This window comes from Oncorhynchus tshawytscha, linkage group LG07 (assembly GCF_018296145.1).
Source record: "Oncorhynchus tshawytscha isolate Ot180627B linkage group LG07, Otsh_v2.0, whole genome shotgun sequence".
NCBI classification, from domain to species: domain Eukaryota; kingdom Metazoa; phylum Chordata; class Actinopteri; order Salmoniformes; family Salmonidae; genus Oncorhynchus; species Oncorhynchus tshawytscha.
Window position 1 is genome coordinate 57,349,909 of NC_056435.1, and position 25,719 is coordinate 57,375,627.

The 25,719-nt window shown below is 42.8% G+C and overlaps 1 protein-coding gene across 1 annotated transcript in view; it reads right to left on the reverse strand.

Annotated features, from left to right (window-relative positions):
• Nucleotides 1-25,719, reverse strand: part of LOC112255330 (ERC protein 2) — a 104,853-nt gene that overhangs the window by 42,049 nt on the left and 37,085 nt on the right. The window contains 5 exon segments of the mRNA XM_042323723.1: nt 623-790; nt 2,330-2,485; nt 4,564-4,638; nt 7,150-7,416; nt 7,711-7,872. Of these exon segments, the coding sequence (XP_042179657.1) occupies nt 623-790; nt 2,330-2,485; nt 4,564-4,638; nt 7,150-7,416; nt 7,711-7,872 (828 nt within the window).

A 25,719-nucleotide genomic window follows, 5' to 3' on the forward strand; every position in this document is an offset into this window, starting at 1 on the left:
CACCAGCTCTGTCAGGAGGAATGGGACAATATTCACCCAACTTATTGTGGGAAGCTTGTGGAAGGCTACCGAAACATTTGACCCAAGTTAAACAATTAAAAGGCAATGCTACCAAATACTAATTGAGTGCATGTAAACTTCTGACCCACTGGGAATGTGATGAAAGAAATGAAAGCTGAAATAAATCATTCTCTCTACTATTTCACATTCTTAAAATAACGTGGTGATCCTAACTGACCTAAGACAGGGAATTTTTACTAGGATTAAATGTCAGGAATTGTGAAAAACTGAGTTAAAATGTATTTGGCTAAGGTGTATGTAAACTTCCGACTTCAAATGTATGTAAGTGTGTGATGCAGAGGACCAGGAGAGAGTGATATAATGTGCCCTTAGATGTGGACCAAAACAGGACAAGGACCAAAATACATGCAGGGGAAAAAACATTTTATTAATGACCCCAACGAGATTCTGCACACATCATTTAAACGTAAATATTTTACATCATCCAAGGGAGTACATAGGCATGTGTGTATTTTTGTGTGTGTGTGTGCGTGCACGTGGTGTGTGCGCGCGTGGTGTGTGTGTACGGTGTGCGTGTACGGTGTGTGTACGGTGTAGCTACCTCTGTCTGCAGTATGGCAGCGCGCTGCTCCTTAGCAGTGAGGGACTCTTTGAGAACCTCTATATGCTGTTTGCAGTCTGAGTTCTGGTTGTTCAGGGTCTCCAGCTTGGTCTGCAGGGCCAGCAGCTCAGACTCCTTCTTGGACAGCTCCTGCTTCAGCTGGTCAATCTGTGGAGGAGAGACACACATACACACACAGAACAGGGAGTATCACAACTAGCTATTGTATGAAGTTGACAGCTAACTAGTATGATTATGGCAGGTGTGTGCCTGTATGTGTGTGTGTGTTTGTATTAGGTGTCTGTGTATGACTGTACTGAGTGTGTTTTGTGCCGTGGACATTGGACAGAACAGCCTCTCACTGAAATGGGCTGACAGTTTATCCACTGTGTTCCTTTCAGCCAGGATCTCCTCTCACTAAAGATGAATTTTGGACGGACTCTCCTGCATTATTCATGAGGTATACATCAGCCCTATCTATGATTGATGAATAATGGGCACCAGAGACTCACGGTTCACGCCCAGGCTCTGTCGCAGCCGGCCGCGACTGGGAGGTCCGTGGGGCGAAGCACAACTGGCCTAGCGTCGTCCGGGTTAGGGAGGGTTTGGTAGGAATATTCTTGTCTCATCGCGCACTAGCGACTCCTGTGGCGGGCCGGGCACAGTGCACACTAACCAGGTCTCTAACCAGGTCGCATCCAACCCGGAAGCCAGACGGAAGCCAGACACATTGGTGCGGCTGGGTTGGATGCGCACTGTGTTAAGAAGCAGTGCGGCATGGTTGGGCTGTGTTTCGGAGGACGCATGGCTTTCGACCTTCATCACTACAACTCCGTAAGGGAGTCTTGTAGCGACAAGATAGTAACTACTAACAATTGGATACCACGAAATTGGGGAGAAAAGGGGGTCAAATTTAAATAAAAAAAAATACAACCACAAACCCCCCCGCTGGTTTCAGCCACAAATGGGTAATGTGGAGTTGGATGTAAACACACGGACACAATTCTACAGATAGGCTAGAGGCTAGACCCTGGTGATGACATGCCACAGACAGATAGATAGAGGGCTCGAAAGACAAACACATCTGTTTGACAGGCAGGCTGAGGGATGGACGGACGGACGGACAGACAGACAATGTGACAGACATACAGACAGAGGCTGGGAACTTAACCTGACTGTGAGACAACTGACGACAGACTGTATAATATGACTGAGCAAATCAAAGTGATAAGATAAGGGTTAATGAGAAAATTAAACGTAAGCAGTTTGGTGCAGTTGGTTCCAATGGTAATACTCTACTATCAGTCATGCTAGATGGATACAACCATATTGACAAGGCTTCAGAGGTGATCAGAAAAGAGAGATTTTAATAACAAAAGAATGATGTTCTTGATTGTCTTCCTCTGCTCTCTCTGCTGTCTCTCTGCTAAATGTACAAGTAAGCATCTCCCAGTCAGATAGCTGCCAGCGAAGCACTTCCCTGATGAAATCAGTTAATTTAATACTAAAGCTAGTTTATTTACAGTCAGCTCTGTTCTGTTCACTTTGAACCTGCACAGCAAAACCAAGATTGTGAGTGATTGTGTTTGGCACATCATACACACAGTAAATGTGTGTGTGTGTTTGAGTGTGTGTATGTGTGCGTGTGCATGTGTGTGTATGTGTGCATGTGGGAGTTTGTGTTTTTTCCTCTATATGTGTGTGTACCTTGGTCTTCATAAACTTGGAGTGGTTCTTGTAGACCTCCATCTGTTTGATCTCCTCTTCTCTGTCCTCGGTGTTTAGCAAGCCGTTAGCCTTCAGTATCTGGATCTCATCCTCCAGGTCCCTGATGTTGCGCTCCAGAGACGCTATCTTGGTATCCTGGTCAACACACACACACCAGCTGTAAGACTCTATCTTGGTGTGTTGGACAACATGCATACACACACACACAAACACACATGCAGACACTCACACTAGTTGTACACTACATCCACACTTAAAATCCAGTGGTAGAACATTTCCAAAGGTTGACCAGTGTACAAAACACAAAACACTTGACAGAGAGAGAGAGAGAGAGAGAGAGAGAGAAGAGGGCAGCGAGACAGAGAGAGACAGTCAGAGAGAGTCGGAGTCAGAGAGTCAGCGAGGAAGAGATTAAGAGATAAAGAGAGAAAGAGCTCTATGAAGTAATAAGGAGCGCCGCTGCAGTATCTGGAGAAAAATCGAAAGCTTCCTCCTCCTTCTCTGCCTGCTGCAGATCCAGCTTTAGCTCCCTCCCAACCTCTCAGTGGATTAATCACCATTTGGAAATACTGAGCAGCACACATCACATCCAGCCTGGGAGAATGTCCAGCCCAGAAAGAAACGCCTGGAGAAGAAGCAGGAAGAAGGTCCGTACTGCTCTGTAGTCGCTCGCACATCAATGCAGGAGCCAGTCTCTGGACCGCGACTGCGACTCCGAGTGTAGCTTTGACTTCGCAGGGTTTTCAAATAAATAATACACATTAGCCGTGGTCCGTCTCCCATGCACTCCTCCTGCAGAGCACTGGGAAAGAACCCCTTTTCTTCTCCCTCTCTCCCGACCTGTCCTTCCCTCGACAGGTTCTGAACTTGTGAAATTGAACTAGAACTTTAGCAGGGGTCATCCAGAACCCAGTGGAGAACTAGGAACACCGGCTGCATGAGATGCTCTCGCTATAGGATGACGGAAAAAACAACAGATGGTCCTGATCTAAGGGGTTAATGTGAAAGTGTGAAAGTTGTTATCATGGCCATGTGCCTCGTCAATGCATCACTATCCTACAATTGCAGTCAGATGCAAGCTACCATAGAGAGAACATAGTAGTACATTAGAATATAGTATAGACAACAACATACCGTAGCTCAATGGGTCAGAGAAGCTATGTCATCCAATTGACTTCACTTCTACAGTAGATCATGCTGATCAAGCTGAGGATGTAATTCTCTCTCTCTCTCTCTCTCTCCCTCTCTCTCTCCCTCTCTCCCTCTCTCCCTCCCTCTCTCTCTCTCTCTCTCTCTCCTCTCCCTCCTCTCTCTCTCTCCCTCCCTCCCTCCCTCCCTCCCTCCCTCCCTCCCTCCCTCCCTCCCTCCCTCCCTCCCTCCCTCTCTCCCTCTCTCCCTCTCTCCCTCTCTCTCTCTCCCTCTCTCTCTCTCTCTCCCTCCTTCCCTCCCTTCCTCCCTCCCTCCCCTGTGTTCTGGCCTCAGTGTCATAAACATGTTCTCCTTGGTGTTTGAGGAGTAAGGTAGAGAGAGAGAGAGAAGAGAGAGAGACAGTCAGAGAGAGTCGGAGTCAGAGAGAGAGAGAGAGAAAGCATTACTCATGCTAACATCAGCATCAACATGGCTGTGAAGAGAGTGGAGAGGAGCGGGGAGTTCCTCTACCGAGAATGGAAGGGGCGGGGCTTGGCTCTGTATGCAAATCCAGAGCCTCCAGGAGCCAGCGTGTCATGTGACCATGCAATTGGAGAGTCACATGACAGTGGTAGGAGATGTTGGGGTTTTGCTCAGCACCAATCCATCTCCATCTGATGTGGTGTGTGAGAGAGTGGCGTGCTGGAGGGCTGTGAGCTCATGCTTTATATTTAGGAGGCGATATCACAGCTCTGCAGCTACAGTAGATTGATGGGCTCTATAGTGGTTCAATTACTGCTTTGAATATATTTTTCATAGCTTTTGCATGTTAAGTACCTTTGTAACATCATCCACACAGACTAGTCTCACAAGGCCATACTTCCAAATATCGTCTTGTTGAACAAAGCCTTGGCTTTCGAGGCTATCCACAGACTAGAATCAAAGTGCAATCAAACTAAGCAAAACCGTTCTTCTTAGAACTAATGTTTGCGTACTTCATCTGACCACATGGTTGGTCTCAGTGATGGTGCTAGTCAGGTGTAGCATGATGTACAACAGTACCCATAATGCCCCATGGTTCTTACCTTCATCTCTATGATGGTCTGGAGGGCTTTGGTTTTGCCAGGGTCCTGGTGCATCTGGTTTCTCCTGTGCAGTTCCTGGGAGAACACCAGTTGATATGAAATGGACAAGACAAGCATCAAATGTCGCCTCTCTTAAGACATAGTGCAATTGGCCCGTATTTATTAAGCATCTCAGAATAGAAGTGCTGATCTAGATTCAGTTGAACCTTTTAGATCATCATGAATAAGATTTCATGGATAAGGGGGACCTGATCCCAGATCAGCACACCTACTCTGAGACTCTTTATAAATGTGGGCTCTGAATCTCTCCAAAAGCATCTTAGCAAATACCACAACACAACTTTTCAGTGTTTTCAATGGGTAATGACTTAGCTCAACACTCTAGAGACAGCATTGAAATAAGTTACGTTTATTTGCACGACCATTTACATCAGTCCTATACTGGCCCTGCTGGCAATAATACTGTACACAATTCAGAGGAAGCTGATGGGAGGAGCTATAGTATGATGGAATGTTATCAAGCACATCAAACATATGGAAAGCACATGTTTGACTCCTTTCCATTTATTTCATTCCAGCCATCCTCCTAAAGCTCCTCCCACCAGCCTCCTCTGACACAGATTGAACAGTGTTCCTATCACTTCAGTCAGAGCACAGCAAACAGACAGAAAGACATACAGTATTGCCCTCTAGTGTTGATACGTATACACTTTAACTTAGAAGAAAAATTTGGAAATTGGCAAATAATGTCTGCTTTAAAACCAGCACCGAACAAATAATATGACTCGGGCACAATCAGTAACACCTCAAACACAAGTGAGACCAGTGCCTACAGAGGCTACACTAACCAGGTGGAATCTACTGGGTCTACTGTAGGCAGATAGTAGGGTGGTTCAACCAATTAGACACCTTTTGAGTAATGTAACTTAATGGAAAATGTTTTGGGATTTCACCTCATTTTTACATTCTGTAATAAAGAGCACGCGGTCAACTTCCTAAAAAACATGTTTTGCCATTTCAAAAGGTTAAATAAATAAATTACTATAGTAAGTGCCTATTAAGTGCCAAGTAAAGCAACAAGGTTGACCATAACAGAGTTGACGACTTCATCTTAAATCATCAATAATGCTTGTTGTGTGCTACAGGGAGGGGCAATTGAATGCAAGCTTCACAAAGTATTTGATTGTTAAAACATTTCTAGCCTGTCTATCTATGGGTAACAGGGTTGATGTGTTATTCTAGCCTGTCTATCTATGGGTAACAGTGTTGATGTGTTATTCTAGCCTGTCTATCTATGGGTAACAGGGTTGATGTGTTATTCTAGCCTGTCTATCTATGGGTAACAGGGTTGATGTGTTATTCTAGCCTGTCTATCTATGGGTAACAGGGTTGATGTGTTATTCTAGCCTGTCTATCTATGGGTAACAGGGTTGATGTGTTATTCTAGCCTGTCTATCTATGGGTAACAGGGTTGATGTGTTATTCTAGCCTGTCTATCTATGGGTAACAGTGTTGATGTGTTATTCTAGCCTGTCTATCTATGGGTAACAGGGTTGATGTGTTATTGTAGCCTGTCTATCTATGGGTAACAGGGTTGATGTGTTATTCTAGCCTGTCTATCTATGGGTAACAGGGTTGATGTGTTATTCTAGCCTGTCTATCTATGGGTAACAGTGTTGATGTGTTATTCTAGCCTGTCTATCTATGGGTAACAGGGTTGATGTGTTATTGTAGCCTGTCTATCTATGGGTAACAGGGTTGATGTGTTATTCTAGCCTGTCTATCTATGGGTAACAGGGTTGATGTGTTATTCTAGCCTGTCTATCTATGGGTAACAGGGTTGATGTGTTATTCTAGCCTGTCTATCTATGGGTAACAGGGTTGATGTGTTATTCTAGCCTGTCTATCTATGGGTAACAGGGTTGACGTGTTATTCTAGCCTCTCTATCTATGGGTAAAAGGGTTGACGTGTTCTGCTCAACCGGCTCAATTTTCCACTTCAAAACACCAGAAAATGTAAAAAAAAGAGTAGAACCAGCTCACTTGCTTTTACACTATGATATGATGTTCAATGTTTCTTTTGAAAAAATGTTTTTCTAATAAATAAATTCATTAAAAATCCTACATTGTGATTTTCTGGATTTTTTTTCTCATTTTGTCTGTCATAGTTGAAGTGTACCTATTATGAAAATTACAGGCTTCTCTCATCTTTTTAAGTGGAAGAACTTGCACAATTGGTGGCTGACTAAATACTTTTTTGCCCCACTGTAAGTATGATTCTCAATCAGAGACAACGAACGACACCTGCCTCTGCCTCTAACTACGACGCAGTAGTTATATAGTTATGTACATTTAGTGGTTGAATAATACCACTCCATTTACTCTGAGTCTACTGTGGCCCTACAGTAGCTACAGTATATAGTACTATATGGCCATATGCTAACCATAAGCACTACATAAGTCACATCACCAATGGCACCCTATTCCCTACATAGTGCGCTACTTTTTGACCAGGCTCTGTTCAAAAGTAGTGCACTACATAGAGAATAGGGTGCTATTTGGGACGCAAGCCATATACTCTTGTACCTCTCGGAGGTGGATGTTCTCCTTCTCCTTCTGATCCAAGATGACCTCCAGGTGTCCCAGCTGTGCCTCGGCCTCAGCGATGCGCCTGGCCCTCTCCTGCTCCTCCTCCTCATTGACCCTGCCTGGCCCCCCAGGCAGACCCTTACTCTGGAGCATTTCCAGCAGCTTCTTGATAGACTCGTCCCTGGCCCCCAGCGTCTGCTTCTGAGTCTCCATCCGCAGCTCCATCTCCTCCAAGGTCTTCCTCAGGAGGAAGAGCTCTTTGGCCTGCAGGAAAGCAAGGAATTGTATGGAATTTTAAATTAAGGAAGTATAAATTATGTCATCATTAGGGCAGCGCAATTCTGGGAACTTTCCCAAAATGTCCAAGTTGGAAGAAAATCCAGAAACCTCCGGTTGGAAGATTCACAGAATTCCTCCAGGTAATAAGAAGTAAGTGGGTATTTGGAAATGTTGTTACCATAATGTTCAACCCTGGTCATAATAACCTGGAACTAATAACTAACTCATTTATTTAAATCAGTCATTTATTGTGAATTATTAACTATTAAGATTCCTTGCCTGGCGGTCGTGCTCGGCCTGCAGTCGTCTAAAGTTCTCCTCGGTCAGCTCGATGTTGGTGTAGTGTTCCCCAGAGCGGCCGCCACTCTCCTGCAGCAGGTGGTTCAGATCCCTCTGGGTCCTCAGCTCATCCTGCAGGGCCTGGATGGTCAGCTGCAGGTGCTGTGGGGGTCACGCACACACACACACACACACCAAGGAGTCTCAATCTGGTAGGATCACAGCACTTAGCCTAAGATGGATTCAAATAAACTACAGACCAGACAATGATGGGTCACTGAATACGTACTCATGGAAGGACATATTCAGGCACACATGCAAACTCACACACAAAAAAAACATGTTATAGAGAGGGGGGACAAGGAACATTTTGATGGCCCTGTGGAAAGCAGATGTGCATTAGGAAGAACACACACAGAGAAACTCACAAACACACATTGTAATCTATTCACCCTCTGGAGAAGTTACAGCTGAAAAAACGGAGGCCTTACCTGGCTATGGCATGAAAGACACATAGAAAACACACGCGCACACATCAAGTATGGCAACACGAGAAAGTATGGGTTGAAGAGGGAAGAGAAAATACAACTGTTTTATATACTGTTCATAATCAACTATACAGTTTGTTGCTTTCCATCTTCTGTTACCATTTTTAGGGTGAGTAGTGAGTACTGTAAATGGCTATCTATTTACAGGACTGTATATCAGTCATTTAATCTTTAGGAATGTCTCTCAAGGTTTTGACAGCAGGAATACTAAAAGAGACATTTAAACAAAGCCATCCAGTCAATGACTGAATGTGTGTTGCTGGGAGAAACCGATTGTGCAACCGAAATGGCACCCTATTCCAGTAGGAAAGCGAAGAACTTGTAGGACCATGATCCTTCGATAATAGTTTGACGATCATGTCAAGTGTTCATTGTTTAACGGTTGGGTTCAACAGCTTGCACTTTCAAAGGAGGTTGTGCTGTGCTGCTATCATGTATGATTGTTGCAGCATTATTGATAATTATCTATCATTACTGTAGGGCGGGTGCTGTCCATACGGCCTGAGTCGAGAGCAGCAGAGGTCCATGTAGAGCACAGTAAACAATGTTCCCACTGAGAGCTGGAGACTAACCGACAGCAGTAGACTCAGCGGACTTCTGGGTTCATGCCCATCCATATGCTGTGTGTTAGGGTGGTGTGTGTCTGTGTGTGTATGCGTGCATGCGCGTGTGTATGTGTGTGTGTATGCGTGTGTGTGCATGCATGCATGTGTGAGTGTTAGGGAAAAGCAATGCTCCTCCATTAGACTGCACACACTGCTTCCGGAAGCACACAGGAAAAGTAAAGGGTACAGTACCTGATAACTAAATTAGTCACACATCGATTGTAGTGTGTGTAGTGTGTTTAGGACAAGGGAAAAGGGAAAAGGAGGCTGAGGCTCTGTGACTCTCCCAATGTACACACTAGCATACCACTGTGCACTGATTGGGCCATGCATTCTCAGTGGTATCTAGTATGGACATTGGAACCTAGCCTGAGTGTTGGAGTTTAGGGGGCAGATAAATACAGAACAAAACACTATATACTATAGCATCACAAGCGATGCACACACAGTGCAGAGGAGCAGCCACACCCCTATATGAGAACCACACTCACAGTATGTTGGTCTGTATAGGGGGAACATACGAGGAGGACCAGGTGTGCTTGGAGTAAATAAGGAATAGCTAAACAAACAACACTCTGTTAAACAGAGCGTGTAGGGGAAGGGAGAGGGTAGAGGGTAGGGTGTAGGGAACAAAACAGGCTAAACCCATCACACTCCTTTTGGGTGTGTATAAGAGTCAAGTTAGGAGTATGTCCAAAATGGAGCTCTGTTCACAATATAGGCCTTAGTGGACTACTTTTGGCCAGATCCCACAAGCTCTGGTCAAAAGTAGTGCACTATATAGGGAAGAGGGTGCCATTTCAGATATGACCTAGGGGTGGGGGGGGGTCTCTGGTGGTCACTGAGGAGACACGACGACATCACACTGGTGGTGACTCTGTTGTACACACACGGCAGCCAGGGCAGCGGTGGCAGACATAGGGACAAACCTTGGCCCTCCTGGCGTCCAGCAGCTGTAGTAGCACGGGCGGAACCAACAGAGAGAACACAGTGCACGGAGAACACAGCATCAGAACACTCGGTAGCATGAAGCGCAAGTGGAGAAAATATGAGCTACTGTAAAAGCTGCCATGAGAAACGTGAGAACAATGTGTGAGGAACGTGAGAACAACGTGGTGAAGAACATGAGAACGTGTGAAGAATGTGTGAGAAACATTTCAGAATTTTAGCCATTTATTTATTCATCCATCCAGCCCTCAAATCATGTATCACTATCCATTCTGATGTAAATAATACAGTTAGGGAACCTCACAAACTCACACAAACACATACTATAATCACTCTAAAACATAATGGAAACCTTAATGGAAAGAGTGAAATTGTGAGCTTATTTGATGGTGAATACATTTCGGCATTAAGTTTCACCATGTTAATTGATACAAGGCAGAACAAATTCATACTAGTAACCACACACTGGGTACATCTAATAGGTGTGGTATTGTGGGGACGGTTTCCCAGACAGAGATTAAGCCTCGTCCTGGATTAAAAAGCAAGATTAATGAATATACTTTTAAATCCAGAACAAGGTTTAATCTGGGTCCGGAAAATAGCCCCTTATATCAGGGATAATCAACTAGATTCACCTGCGGGCCAATTTTTTCTTGAGTGGATGGTCAGGAGGCTGGAACATAATCGGGGCCTTTCTCCCCCAATGGCTCAGTTTGGCCGGGTGGCCAGCTCTTGTTGGTTTCAAACTTCTTCCAATTAAGAATGATGGAGGCCACTGTGTTCTTGGGGATCTTCAATGCTGCTGAAATGTTTTGGTACCTTTCCCCAGATCTGTGCCTCGAGACAATCAAGTTGTAGAAACATCTCAAGGATGATCAATGGAAACAGGATGCACCTGAGCTCAATTTTGAGTCTCATAGCAAAGGGTCTGAATACTTATGTAAATAAGGTATTTCTGTTTTTTTAATTGTTTTTTTTATAAATTTGCAAACATTTCTAAAAACCTGTTTTCACTTTGTCATTATGGGGTATTGTGTGTAGATGAATGGGAAAAACATGTCATCCATTTTAGAATCAGGCTGTAAAGTTACAAAATGTGGAAAAAGTCAAGGGTGCTGAATACTTTCCAAATGCACTCTACTCTATCTCATATACATCTCTACTCTCTCTCATATACGTCTCTACTCTATCTCATATACATCTCTACTCTCTCTCATATACATCTCTACTCTATCTCATATACGTCTCTACTCTATCTCATATACGTCTCTACTCTATCTCATATGTCTCTACTCTATCTCATATGTCTCTACTCTATCTCATATACATCTCTACTCTATCTCATATACATCTCTACTCTCTCTCATGTACATCTCTACTCTCTCTCATATACATCTCTACTCTCTCTCATATACGTCTCTACTCTATCTCATATACGTCTCTACTCTATCTCATATACGTCTCTACTCTATCTCATATACGTCTCTACTCTCTCTCATATACATCTCTACTCTCTCTCATATATGTCTCTACTCTATCGCATATATGTCTCTACTCTATCTCATATATGTCTCTACTCTATCTCATATACGTCTCTACTCTATCTCATATACGTCTCTACTCTATCTCATATACGTCTCTACTCTCTCTCATATACATCTCTACTCTCTCTCATATACGTCTCTACTCTCTCTCATATACATCTCTACTCTATCTCATATACATCTCTCTCTATCTCATACATCTCTACTCTCTCTCATGTACATCTCTACTCTCTCTCATATACATCTCTACTCTCTCTCATATACGTCTCTACTCTATCTCATATACGTCTCTACTCTATCTCATATACGTCTCTACTCTCTCTCATATACATCTCTACTCTCTCTCATATATGTCTCTATCTCATATATGTCTCTACTCTATCTCATATAGGTCTCTACTCTATCTCATATACGTCTCTACTCTATCTCATATACGTCTCTACTCTATCTCATATACGTCTCTACTCTATCTCATATACGTCTCTCTCTATCTCATATACGTCTCTACTCTCTCTCTATCTCTACTCTATCTCATATACGTCTCTACTCTATCTCATATACGTCTCTACTCTATCTCATATACATCTCTACTCTCTCTCATATACGTCTCTACTCTATCTCATATAGGTCTCTACTCTATCTCATATATGTCTCTACTCTATCTCATATACGTCTCTACTCTATCTCATATACGTCTCTACTCTATCTCATATATGTCTCTACTCTCTCTCATATACATCTCTACTCTCTCTCATATACGTCTCTACTCTATCTCATATACGTCTCTACTCTATCTCATATACGTCTCTACTCTATCTCATATATGTCTCTACTCTATCTCATATGTCTCTACTCTATCTCATATATGTCTCTACTCTATCTCATATATGTCTCTACTCTATCTCATATATGTCTCTACTCTATCTCATATATGTCTCTACTCTATCTCATATATGTCTCTACTCTATCTCATATATGTCTCTACTCTATCTCATATATATCTCTACTCTATCTCATATATATCTCTACTTTGGAACCGGTTTCTTAAATTAAAATCACTTGGAGCTGATTTGCTAGTGTTTTACAGTGTTTTATGTACAACAATTGAAGAAAAAAACCATTGCTGTGTAAACTTGTTTGGAGAACCCTGCCCTATTTGTGTTAAGCCTGTGCTGTGGTAGTATGTTCTTCCAACCAGCAGAGGGTAGTGGTCCCTTTAGCAGGGTGCAGTCTCTCAGGCTGTCTCTAATGGACTGCCAGTATCTCATATTTCCACTGCGTTGGGCAACACTCCCTCATGTAAGCATCCCAGCCTTCTTGGGCCAATACACTGAAACCATTTAAAACCTGTCAAATCTTAAGTCATACTCACAAAACCACATTCACACATGCTCAACCAGTCTTCTGCAATCCGCTCTCTTCCTCACACTTAATCACTGTTGCCTCTATCTCCCTCTCTCACACTCACTCCATCTCTCTTGCCCTCTTTTCCTCTCTCTCTCTCTCTCTTCTTTTTCTCTCTTTCAAATATAGAGGGACATACACACACACAGCAGACACACCATAAAATAGACAAAATATGGATTCCATATTGTCGATAAAATGCCATAAATACTGTGAGACTAAATAAGAGGTGTTTGAAAAGGAGACATTAAAAGTAAATATGTAGAGGGAGCGATAAATAAGATGTATGTTTACACATAAGTCATATGCTGAATAATCATAATTTATTCATCAAAATGCTGTATGTAAACTAAGTAACACTAAATGAGGGGAAATTCATTTATCCTGACATTAGTTGTAAACATTTTTATTCAGAATATTATTGCCAGCTAGTCAGTAACATTATGTATGAATGTATTAGTTTATTCAGTAACATTATTTATGAATGTTTTGGTTTAGTCAGTAACATTATGTATGAATGTATTAGTGTAGTCAGTAACATTATGTATGAATGTATTAGTGTAGTCAGTAACATTATGTACAGTATGAATGTATTAGTGTAGTCAGTAACATTATGTATGAATGTATTAGTGTAGTCAGTAACATTATGTATGAATGTATTAGTGTAGTCAGTAACATTATGTACAGTATGAATGTATTAGTGTAGTCAGTAACAGTATGTACAGTATGAATGTATAAGTGTAGTCAGTAACATTATGTATGAATGTATTAGTGTAGTCAGTAACATTATGTATGAATGTATTAGTGTAGTCAGTAACATTATGTATGAATGTATTAGTGTAGTCAGTAACATTATGTATGTATGTATTAGTGTAGTCAGTAACATTATGTATGAATGTATTAGTGTAGTCAGTAACAGTATGTACAGTATGAATGTATTAGTGTAGTCAGTAACAGTATGTACAGTATGAATGTATAAGTGTAGTCAGTAACATTATGTATGAATGTATTAGTGTAGTCAGTAACAGTATGTACAGTATGAATGTATTAGTGTAGTCAGTAACATTATGTATGAATGTATTAGTGTAGTCAGTAACAGTATGTACAGTATGAATGTATTAGTGTAGTCAGTAACAGTATGTACAGTATGAATGTATAAGTGTAGTCAGTAACATTATGTATGAATGTATTAGTGTAGTCAGTAACAGTATGTACAGTATGAATGTATTAGTGTAGTCAGTAACATTATGTATGAATGTATTAGTGTAGTCAGTAACAGTATGTACAGTATGAATGTATAAGTGTAGTCTAACATTATGTATGAATTTATTAGTGTAGTCAGTAGCATTATGTACAGTATGAATGTATTAGTGTGGTCAGTAACATTATGTATGAATGTATTAGTGTAGTCAGTAACATTATGTATGAATGTGTTAGTGTAGTCAGTAACATTATGTATGAATGTATTAGTGTAGTCAGTAACATTATGTATGAATGTATTAGTGTAGTCAGTAACATTATGTATGAATGTATTAGTGTAGTCAGTAACATTATGTATGAATGTATTAGTGTAGTCAGTAACAGTATTATGTATGAATGTATTAGTGTAGTCAGTAACAGTATGTACAGTATGAATGTATAAGTGTAGTCTAACATTATGTATGAATTTATTAGTGTAGTCAGTAACAGTATGTACAGTATGAATGTATTAGTGTAGTCAGTAACATTATGTATGAATGTATTAGTGTAGTCAGTAACATTATGTATGAATGTATTAGTGTAGTCAGTAACATTATGTATGAATGTATTAGTGTAGTCAGTAACATTATGTATGAATGTATTAGTGTAGTCAGTAACATTATGTATGAATGTATTAGTGTAGTCAGTAACATTATGTATGAATGTATTAGTGTAGTCAGTAACATTATGTATGAATGTATTAGTGTAGTCAGTAACATTATGTATGAATGTATTAGTGTAGTCAGTAACAGTATGTACAGTATGAATGTATACGTGTAGTCAGTAACAGTATGTACAGTATGAATGTATTAGGGTAGTCAGTAACATTATGTATGAATGTATTAGTGTAGTCAGTAACAGTATGTACAGTATGAATGTATTAGTGTAGTCAGTAACAGTATGTACAGTATGAATGTATTAGGGTAGTCAGTAACATTATGTATGAATGTATTAGTGTAGTCAGTAACAGTATGTACAGTATGAATGTATTAGTGTAGTCAGTAACATTATGTATGAATGTATTAGTGTAGTCAGTAACATTATGTATGAATGTATTAGTGTAGTCAGTAACATTATGTATGAATGTATTAGTGTAGTCAGTAACAGTATGTACAGTATGAATGTATTAGTGTAGTCTGTAACAGTATGTACAGTATGAATGTATTAGTGTGGTCAGTAACATTATGTACAGTATGAATGTATTAGTGTGGGCAGTAACATTATGTATGAATGTATTAGTGTAGTTAGTAACATTATGTACAGTATGAATGCATGAGTGTAGTCAGTAACATTATTAATGAATGTAGTAGTGTAGTCAGTAACAGTATGTACAGTATGCATGTATTAGTGTAGTCAGTAACATTATGTACAGTATGAATGTATTAGTGCGGTCAGTAACATTATTAATGAATGTATTAGTGTAGTCAGTAACATTATGTACAGTATGAATGTATTAGTGTGGGCAGTAACATTATGTACAGTATGAATGTATTAGTGTAGTCAGTAACATTATGTACAGCATGAATGTATTAGTGTAGTCAGTAACATTATGTACAGTATGAATGTATTAGTGTAGTCAGTAACATTATGTACAGTATGAATGTATTAGTGTAGTCAGTAACATTATGTACAGTATGAATGTATTAGTGTGGTCAGTAACATTATGTACAAATGTATTAGTGTAGTCAGTAACAGTATGTACAGTATGCATGTATAAGTGTGGTCAGTAACATTATGTATGAATGTATAAGTATAGTCAGTAACATTACGTACAGTATGAATGTATTAGTGTGGTCCGTAACATTATGTATGAATGTATTAGTGTAGTCAGTAACGGTATGTACAGTATGCATGTATTAGTGTAGTCAGTACCATTATGTACAGTATGAATGTATTAGTGTAGTCAGTAACATTATGTATGTATGTATAAGTGTAGTCAGTAACATTACGTACAGTATGCATGTATTAGTGTAGTCAGTAACATTATGTACACTATGAATGTATTAGTGTAGTCAGTAACATTATGTACAGTATGAATGTATTAGTGTAGTCAGTAACATTATGTACAGTATGAATGTATTAGTGTAGTCAGTAACATTATGTACAGTATGAATGTATTAGTGTAGTCAGTAACATTATGTACAGTGTGAATGTATTAGTGTAGTCAGTAACATTATGTACAGTATGAATGTATTAGTGTAGTCAGTAACATTATGTACAGTATGAATGTATTAGTGTAGTCAGTAACATTATGTACAGTGTGAATGTATTAGTGTAGTCAGTAACATTATGTACAGTATGAATGCATTAGTGTGGTCAGTAACATTATGTATGAATGCATTAGTGAGATCTGACCTGCCCCTGAGCCCACTCAGACACTCTTGACTCCCATTCCAAATGGGCACTACAAATGTGGCTCATGCTCACAGTGCAATAGCACTTCAAAAATATCCTTCTTCAGACACCCACATACAGGTTGACAAATTCATGTTAGAGGTATCATCTAATGCAAGACAAAGGGAGTAATCTATCTCATCACTGTATATGTGTGAATGCCTACGTAGGACAAACGAAAAGACAATTAAAACAACGCATCCCTGAACACCGCAGCTCAATCAGGTGTAAGAACACTGACTATAGAGTAGCAGCTCACTTTGTTAAAGCGAACCATCCCATCTCCTCCCTCAAATACACAGGCATTGAGCATGTTGTTCTACCAAGGAGAGGAGATAACATCGACATCTTACTACTACAGAGGGAGGCTTACTGGATATCATATTTAAAAACATTGACCCCTAGTGGTCTGAATATTGACTTTGATCTCAGGCCCTTCTTAGGAACAATTCTAAACTCAGCAAAAAAAGAAACGTCCTCTCACTGTCAACTGCGTTTATTTTCAGCAAACTTAACATGTGTAAATATTTGTATGAACATAACAAGATTCAACAACTGAGACATAAACTGAACAAGTTCCATAGACATATGACTAACAGAACTGGAGTAATGTGTCCCTGAACAATCAAAGGGGGGTCACAATCAAAAGTTTCAGTCAGTATCTGGTGTGGCCACCAGCTGCATTAAGTACTGCAGTTCATCTCCTCCTCATGGACTGCACTAGATTTTCCAGTTCTTGCTGTGAGATGTTACCCTACTCTTCCACCAAGAAACCTGCAAGTTCTCTTACATTTCTGGGGGGGAATGGCCCTAGCCCTCACCCTCCGATCCAACAGGTCCCAGACGTGCTCAATGGGATTGAGATCCGTGCTCTTCGCTGGCCATGGCAGAACACTGACATTCCTGTCTTGCAGGAAATCAAGCACAGACTGAGCAGTATGGCTGGTGGCATTGTCATACTGGAGGGTCATGTCAGGATGAGCCTGCAGGAAGGGTACCACATGAGGGAGGAGGATGTCTTCCCTGTAACGCACAACGTTGAGATTGCCTGCAATGACAACAAGCTCAGTCTGATTATGCTGTGACGCACCGCCCCAGACCATGACGGACCCTCCACCTCGATCCCGCTCCAGAGTACAGGCCTCGGTGTAACGCTCATTCCTTCAACGATAAATGTGAATCTGACCATTACCCCTGGTGAGACAAAACCGTGACTCATCAGAGAAGAGCACTTTTTGCCAGTCCTGTCTGGTCCAGTGATGGTGGGTTTGTGCCCTTAGGCGATGTTGTTGTCGGTGATGTCTGGTGAGGACCTGCCTTACAACAGGCCTACAAGCCCTCAGTCCAGTGTTTTTCAGAGTCAGTAGAAAGGCCTCTTTAGTGTCCTAAGTTTTCATAAATGTGACCTTAATTGCCTACCGTCTGTAAACTGTTAGTGTTTTAAAGACCGTTCCACAGGTGCATGTTTATTAATTGTTTATGGTTCACTAAACAAGCATGGGAAACAGTGTTTAAACCCTTTACAATGAAGATCTGTGAAGTTATTTGAATTTTTACAAATTATCTTTGTGAAACCGAAACTTTTGTGGTTTACCCAATAAATTGCTGGGCGTTTATACATAGACTGTGCGACTCTGTTTTTCAAGATTCCAGTTTATTCCCCTGTTAGTCAGCACCTCAACACTAAATAATGTTCTCCAGTTTTTTATTATCTTTCTTTCCCAAAACTATTCAACACAATCACAATAGCTTTTTTGACTTTTAATCATGTTCAGCATCTTTTAACATAATGTAGGCCAGGTCCTGTTGTTACCTCATATCCCAGCGATATGTTATCTTATAATCATAGAGCTGCATACAGCATTGGATGAACACTCACATGCAAATCAATCATCCACCTTGATAATCAAAGACCTCTACCACAGTCATTCTCCTACCACACCCCCACACGCAGTCACTGGCAAATTAATAGACACACACACCTACACAGAAGCCATCTCTCCTCTCCTCTCCCTCCCCTCCCCTCCCCTCCCCTCCCCCCTCTCCCTCCTCCTCTCCTCTCCCTCTCCCCTCTCCCCCCCCCCCTCCCCTCCCCGATCAATATTCAGTCATGTTGGAACTGAATTGGAGGAAGCCGTCCAATAATACCAATTCCCCTCTCCTCCTCCCCCTCCCCTCCTGTCCTCTCCCCATCCTCTCCTCCTCTTCCCATCCTCCTCTCCTCCCCCATCCTCCTCTCCTCTTCCCATCCCCTCTCCTCTCCCCCCCCATCCTCCCCTCCTGTCCTCTCCTCCCCTCCCCATCCTCCCCTCCCCTCCTCTCCTCTCCTCATCCTCTCCCCCTCCCCTCCCCTTCCATCCTCCCCTCCTCTCCTCTCCCCATCCTCCCCTCCTCTCCTCTCCTTGCCCATCTTCCCCTCCTATCCTCTCCCCATCCTCAACGACCTCCCCTCCTCTCCCCATCCCCCCCTCTCCTCCCCATCCCCCCCTCTCCCCCCCATCCTCTCCTCTCCTCTCCCCACCCCCTCTCCTCCCACATCCTCCCCACCCCTCCTCTCCTTCCTCCCCATTCTCCCCTCCTCATCCTCCCATCCTCTCCTCTCCCCATCCTCCCCTCCTCTCCTACCCCATCATCCTCCCCCTATCTCTGCCCCCATCCTCCCCTCTCCAGACTGGGCCCACAGGGGCCGTGGCCTGTCAGTCATGACAGATATTGCAGCAGATATTGGGCAAGGGGGGAGGTTGAGGGGGAGGCTGTCAGTCTCCAGAGTGGGCTTCTGTTTCACTGCAGATCCTATAAGTCTGTAAGCGAGCTTGTGAGGCCTGATGAAGACAACACACGGACTCCATCTCCTTGGTTCAAGGAGAGGTACGGGGTAATATTGGCTGTCCTCCCTTATACCTCCTTAAACATCGCAAGGAGCAAGGGACAGGGAGGAGACATATCACTACTGTGACTCAGTTGGTAGAGCGTGGAGCTTGCAATGGCACAATTCTGGGTTTGATTCCCGCTGGGGCCACCCATATGAAAATGGATAAACTTGCACATAATTGTCAGTGCAGTTTAAATGATTGGTTTGAGTGTACACACACACCAAAGGGGCAGATAAACACAAACACCCTGACATCTGTGTCCCAGGGAGCAGAGGTGGTAGCTGCTGCATCCCCTCGAGTGTGTGTGAGTGTGTTTTATCAACCCTGTGTGTGTGTTTTATCAACCTTGCAGTGTATTTCTTTTTTATTTAACTTTTATTAACTAGGCAAGTCAGTTAATAAGAACAAATTATTATATACAATGACGGCCTACCGGGGAACAGTAGTATATAACTGCCTTCAGGGGCAGAACGGCAGATTTTTTTTACCTTGTCAGCTCGGGGACTCAATCCAGCAACCTTTCGGTTACTGGCCCTCTAACCACTAGGCTACCTGCCGCCCCTGAGCATTACATGAATATTCATAGTATATAAGAGAGAGAATAAAGTAAACGGCACGGGTCAAAATGTTTATTTATGGCCCTGTGTCCAGATGACGCATACATGTCCAAATATGGGCATCCGGCCAGGACATCCTGTTCCTGTTGTCACGTGTTAGAGGGTATGTTATTTTATATCTATATTGCTGATTGATGTCAAGGGACCTGGTTGAAAGAGTATGGCCCCACACCCCTGTTTTATTGCCCTTAGGGTTGCTATCTATGAAGCAGGAATGTCCGGGGTATTGGCTGTGGCAGACACATTATAAATAAAGTCCAGAACAAGGCATGCGACCCCAGAACAGTAAACAAGATTTTTAAAATAAAGCCCAGAATATTAAACATAAAAATATGTCTCCTAGGCCAATTCTTGGGGTGCTATGCGGCTCATGTCATGAAGCCAATGACAAAAGCCTGAAGGATGATTTGCGTGAGGCCCTAGAATGTTTTAAAGGAGTTTTGGGTACGAGTGAGGGACATATGTCTTACATATTCCAACCTGTGGAATCTACGGTTAAGATATCAACAGACAGCTGCCCCAAACCCTTTATCGGGCAGAACCCGGGAGTTTTTCTCCAGCGCTAAGGATGAGAGAATGGCTTAAGTTAAGACTCGCTCTGTGCCAAATTGAACAGGCCTTGAGCGCTTCAAGTTTACCCGGATATGCACTGGAAGAACTGGTCTGCCGACGAAGTGACCTGATGGCCCTAAGAATCGCTTCAATGGCATATACCCCTGACTCCAAAGTGACAATTTTAGTATGTGAACAATTTGATAGTGCAAATGCGATGAAATCTGTCAGTTCATATGTATTTTCCAAAGCATGCAAGGATGCAAACTTTTTTATGCCTGTGTTCAGTTTTAAATGGCGTGATTATCATATATTCAGAACACTTATGAATAAGCTGGACAGTCTTTTACAAAATCGGGAACAATTACGGCGATGGCCGAGGTTATCATTGAGACAAACACAGGACTCACAAACCAGAAGGAGGATCTTTCCCTGGAGTGAAAACGTCCGGAGCTTTGATGGAGCGGGCAAGCGTCTTTGCGATGGTGAATTGGAAATGGATAATGGTCAGGGCTAACCAGCCCTTTTATCTGTAAGAAATAGTAAAAATGTTGAATTATAACGTGCGTTAAAATGTATGTACTAAATATTTTGAATGAAATCATTGGTTTTGAAAATGTATCTCACCCTTTAAAGAAAGGGGGAGCTGTCTTTTCTCTCACGCCCTGGTCTGTTGCAGAGAAATGTAATGTCTTAAAGAAAAACTATGTATTATTTTATAGTCTTTACTACAATGGTATGTTATAAACATTGCTGGTTATTAAAGCTTGGAATGATGTACCACTGTAGGCCTCCAATGTTTTTACATAAAACACTCGTGATGCATGTTTAAATATTAGTCAAATTGGGTAATTAATTCTAACATGTCTTAAAAAAGTTTGTACTAAATATTTTGGAATGAAATAAAAGGAATTTAAAACAGTATCTCACCCTTTAACGATAGGAACATGTATTTTACATCATCACCCCGGTCTGTCGCCAAGGAAAAAGACACGGAAAATCAGGGTGCGTGCGTGTGTGTGCGTGTGACGGGCCAGCAGGAGTGTGTGTTTCAAAAACAAAGGGGAGGGGTGTGTGTTCAACAATGCCCAGGCATCTGCACTCAAGGCCCTTTCTCTCTGTAGGGGATCGTTTGAAACCAAGGTTTGCACTATCATGCATACAGCATGTCCAGATATCTGCCGACCCCCCGGGGTTAAACATTGATATTTCTAATCAGCGCCCGGTGCCCCCCACCCCGGTTGTAGACAAAATGTCTCGACATCCCCTCCTGTTGTTTGAATTCACTGCCTTTGTTCTCTAAACCAAATATACAGGGTGTTGCAGACACCACGGCCCTGTAAACTCATTCCGTACTTTCTCTAGTAATGGACCCGAACGCAGAGCGAGTCTAGTGGAGCATATACTTTAACACTATGTTAGCACAGCTTTAGCTTCAAGCCCACAGGCCAATAGCACCGAATATTTAGCGGCCAGGACAGATAAAAAAAGAAAGTCTGTGAATCCCTCCTAATGGATATTTCTGAAGGTGAGTAAGTGAAAAATATATTTAAAGATTTGTTTGAATATTATCGTGATATTATTGTAAAATTAAACACGAGTTATTTTTGGAATTTGTTTTTTCGGACCAATACGAAATTTCACATTTTTCATTCTTGAGTCAAGACATTGCCCTGGTGCAATGGCGACGTAACAAGAAGTGGGTTCTAGCCCCGGGTAATGTAAATGTGTTTCTTACAGCATTTACCACAGCTTATGGACGACTTGAACTGTACACGCTCATGGAGCAGCTTCAGAGGCTTACTTCCAGCGCCGACAGAGATGGCCGCCTCACTTCGCGTTCCTAGGAAACTATGCAGTTTTTTGTTTTTTTACGTGTTATTTCTTACACTAGTACCCCAGGTCATCTTAGGTTTCTTTACATACAGCCGACAAGAACTACTGAATATAAGATCAGCGTCAACTCACCATCAGTACGACCAAGAATATGTTTTTCGCGACGCGGATCCTGTGTTCTGCCTTACAACCAGTGTAACCGAGTGGATCACATGCAGCGACCAAAAAAAAAAAACGACTCAGAAAAAGAGGGAAACGAAGCGGTCTTCTGGTCAGACTCCGGAGACGGGCACATCGTGCACCACTCCCTAGCATTCTTCTTGCCAATGTCCAGTCTCTTGACAACAAGGTTGATGAAATCCGAGCAAGGGTAGCATTCCAGAGGGACATCAGAGACTGTAATGTTCTCTGCTTCACGGAAACATGGCTAACTGGAGAGACGCAATCCGAAGCGGTGCAGCCAGCGGGTTTCTCCACGCATCGCGCCGACAGAAACAAACATCTTTCTGGTAAGAAGAGGGGCGGGGCGTATGTCTTATGGCCAACGTGACATGGTGTGATGAAAGAAACATACAGGAACTCAAATCCTTCTGTTCACCTGATTTAGAATTCCTCACAATCAAATGTAGACCGCATTATCTACCAAGAGAATTCTCTTCGATTATAATCACAGCCGTATATATCCCCCCAAGCAGACACATCGATGGCTCTGAACGAACTTTATTTAACTCTCTGCAAACTGGAAACGATTTATCCGGAGGCTGCATTCATTGTAGCTGGGGATTTTAACAAGGCTAATCTGAAAACAAGACTCCCTAAATTTTATCAGCATATCGTTTGCGCAACCAGGGGTGGAAAGACCCTGGATCATTGTTACTCTAACTTCCGCGACGCATATAAGGCCCTGCCCCGCCCCCTTCGGAAAAGCTGACCACGACTCCATTTTGTTGATCCCTGCCTACAGACAGAAACTAAAACAAGAAGCTCCCACGCTGAGGTCTGTCCAACGCTGGTCCGACCAAGCTGACTCCACACTCCAAGACTGCTTCCATCACGTGGACTGGGAGATGTTTCGTATTGCGTCAGACAACAACATTGACGAATACGCTGATACGGTGTGCGAGTTCATTAGAACGTGCGTTGAAGATGTCGTTCCCATAGCAACGATTAAAACATTCCCTAACCAGAAACCGTGGATTGATGGCAGCATTCGTGTGAAACTGAAGGCACGAACCACTGCTTTTAATCAGGGCAAGGTGTCTGGTAACATGGCTGAATACAAACAGTGCAGCTATTCCCTCCGCAAGGCTATCAAACAAGCTAAGCGCCAGTACAGAGACAAAGTAGAATCTCAATTCAACGGCTCAGACACAAGAGGTATGTGGCAGGGTCTACAGTCAATCACGGACTACAGGAAGAAACCCAGCCCAGTCACGGACCAGGATGTCTTGCTCCCAGGCAGACTAAATAACTTTTTGCCCGCTTTGAGGACAATACAGTGCCACTGACACGGCCTGCAACGGAAACATGCGGTCTCTCCTTCACTGCAGCCGAAGTGAGTAAGACATTTAAACGTGTTAACCCTCGCAAGGCTGCAGGCCCAGACGGCATCCCCAGCCGCGCCCTCAGAGCATGCGCAGACCAGCTGGCCGGTGTGTTTACGGACATATTCAATCAATCCCTATACCAGTCTGCTGTTCCCACATGCTTCAAGAGGGCCACCATTGTTCCTGTTCCCAAGAAAGCTAAGGTAACTGAGCTAAACGACTACCGCCCGTAGCACTCACATCCGTCATCATGAAGTGCTTTGAGAGACTAGTCAAGGACCATATCACCTCCACCCTACCTGACACCCTTGACCCACTCCAATTTGCTTACCGCCCAAATAGGTCCACAGACGATGCAATCTCAACCACACTGCACACTGCCCTAACCCATCTGGACAAGAGGAATACCTATGTGAGAATGCTGTTCATCGACTACAGCTCGGCATTCAACACCATAGTACCCTCCAAGCTCGTCATCAAGCTCGAGACCCTGGGTCTCGACCCCGCCCTGTGCAACTGGGTACTGGACTTCCTGACGGGCCGCCCCCAGGTGGTGAGGGTAGGCAACAACATCTCCTCCCCGCTGATCCTCAACACTGGGGCCCCACAAGGGTGCGTTCTGAGCCCTCTCCTGTACTCCCTGTTCACCCACGACTGCGTGGCCATGCACGCCTCCAACTCAATCATCAAGTTTGCGGACGACACAACAGTGGTAGGCTTGATTACCAACAACGACGAGACGGCCTACAGGGAGGAGGTGAGGGCCCTCGGAGTGTGGTGTCAGGAAAATAACCTCACACTCAACGTCAACAAAACTAAGGAGATGATTGTGGACTTCAGGAAACAGCAGAGGGAACACCCCCCATCCACATCGATGGAACAGTAGTGGAGAGGGTAGCAAGTTTTAAGTTCCTCGGCATACACATCACAGACAAACTGAATTGGTCCACTCACACAGACAGCATCGTGAGGAAGGCGCAGCAGCGCCTCTTCAACCTCAGGAGGCTGAAGAAATTCGGCTTGTCACCAAAAGCACTCACAAACTTCTACAGATGCACAATCGAGAGCATCCTGGCGGGCTGTATCACCGCCTGGTATGGCAACTGCACCGCCCTCAACCGTAAGGCTCTCCAGAGGGTAGTGAGGTCTGCACAACGCATCACCGGGGGCAAACTACCTGCCCTCCAGGACACCTACACCACCCGATGCTACAGGAAGGCCATAAAGATCATCAAGGACATCAACCACCCGGGCCACTGCCTGTTCACCCCGCTGCCATCCAGAAGGCGAGGTCAGTACAGGTGCATCAAAGCTGGGACCGAGAGACTGAAAAACAGCTTCTATCTCAAGGCCATCAGACTGTTAAACAGCCACCACTAACATTGAGTGGCTACTGCCAACACACTGTCAATGACACTGACTCTACTCCAGCCACTTTAATCATGGGAATCGATGGGAAATGATGTAAATATATCACTAGCCACTTTAAACAATGCTACCTTATATAATGTTACTTACCCTACATTGTTCATCTCATATGCATACGCTGATACTGTACTCTATATCATCGACTGCATCCTTATGTAATACATGTATCACTAGCCACTTTAACTATGCCACTTGGTTTACATACTTATCTCATATGTATATACTGTACTCGATATCATCTACTGTATCTTGCCTATGCTGCTCTGTACCATCACTCATTCATATATCCTTATGTACATATTCTTTATCCCCTTACACTGTGTATGACAGTAGTTTTTTTTTGGAATTGTTAGTTAGATTACTTGCTCGTTATTACTGCATTGTCGGAACTAGAAGCACAAGCATTTCGCTACACTCGCATTAACATCTGCTAACCATGTGTATGTGACAAATAAAATTTGATTTGATTTGATT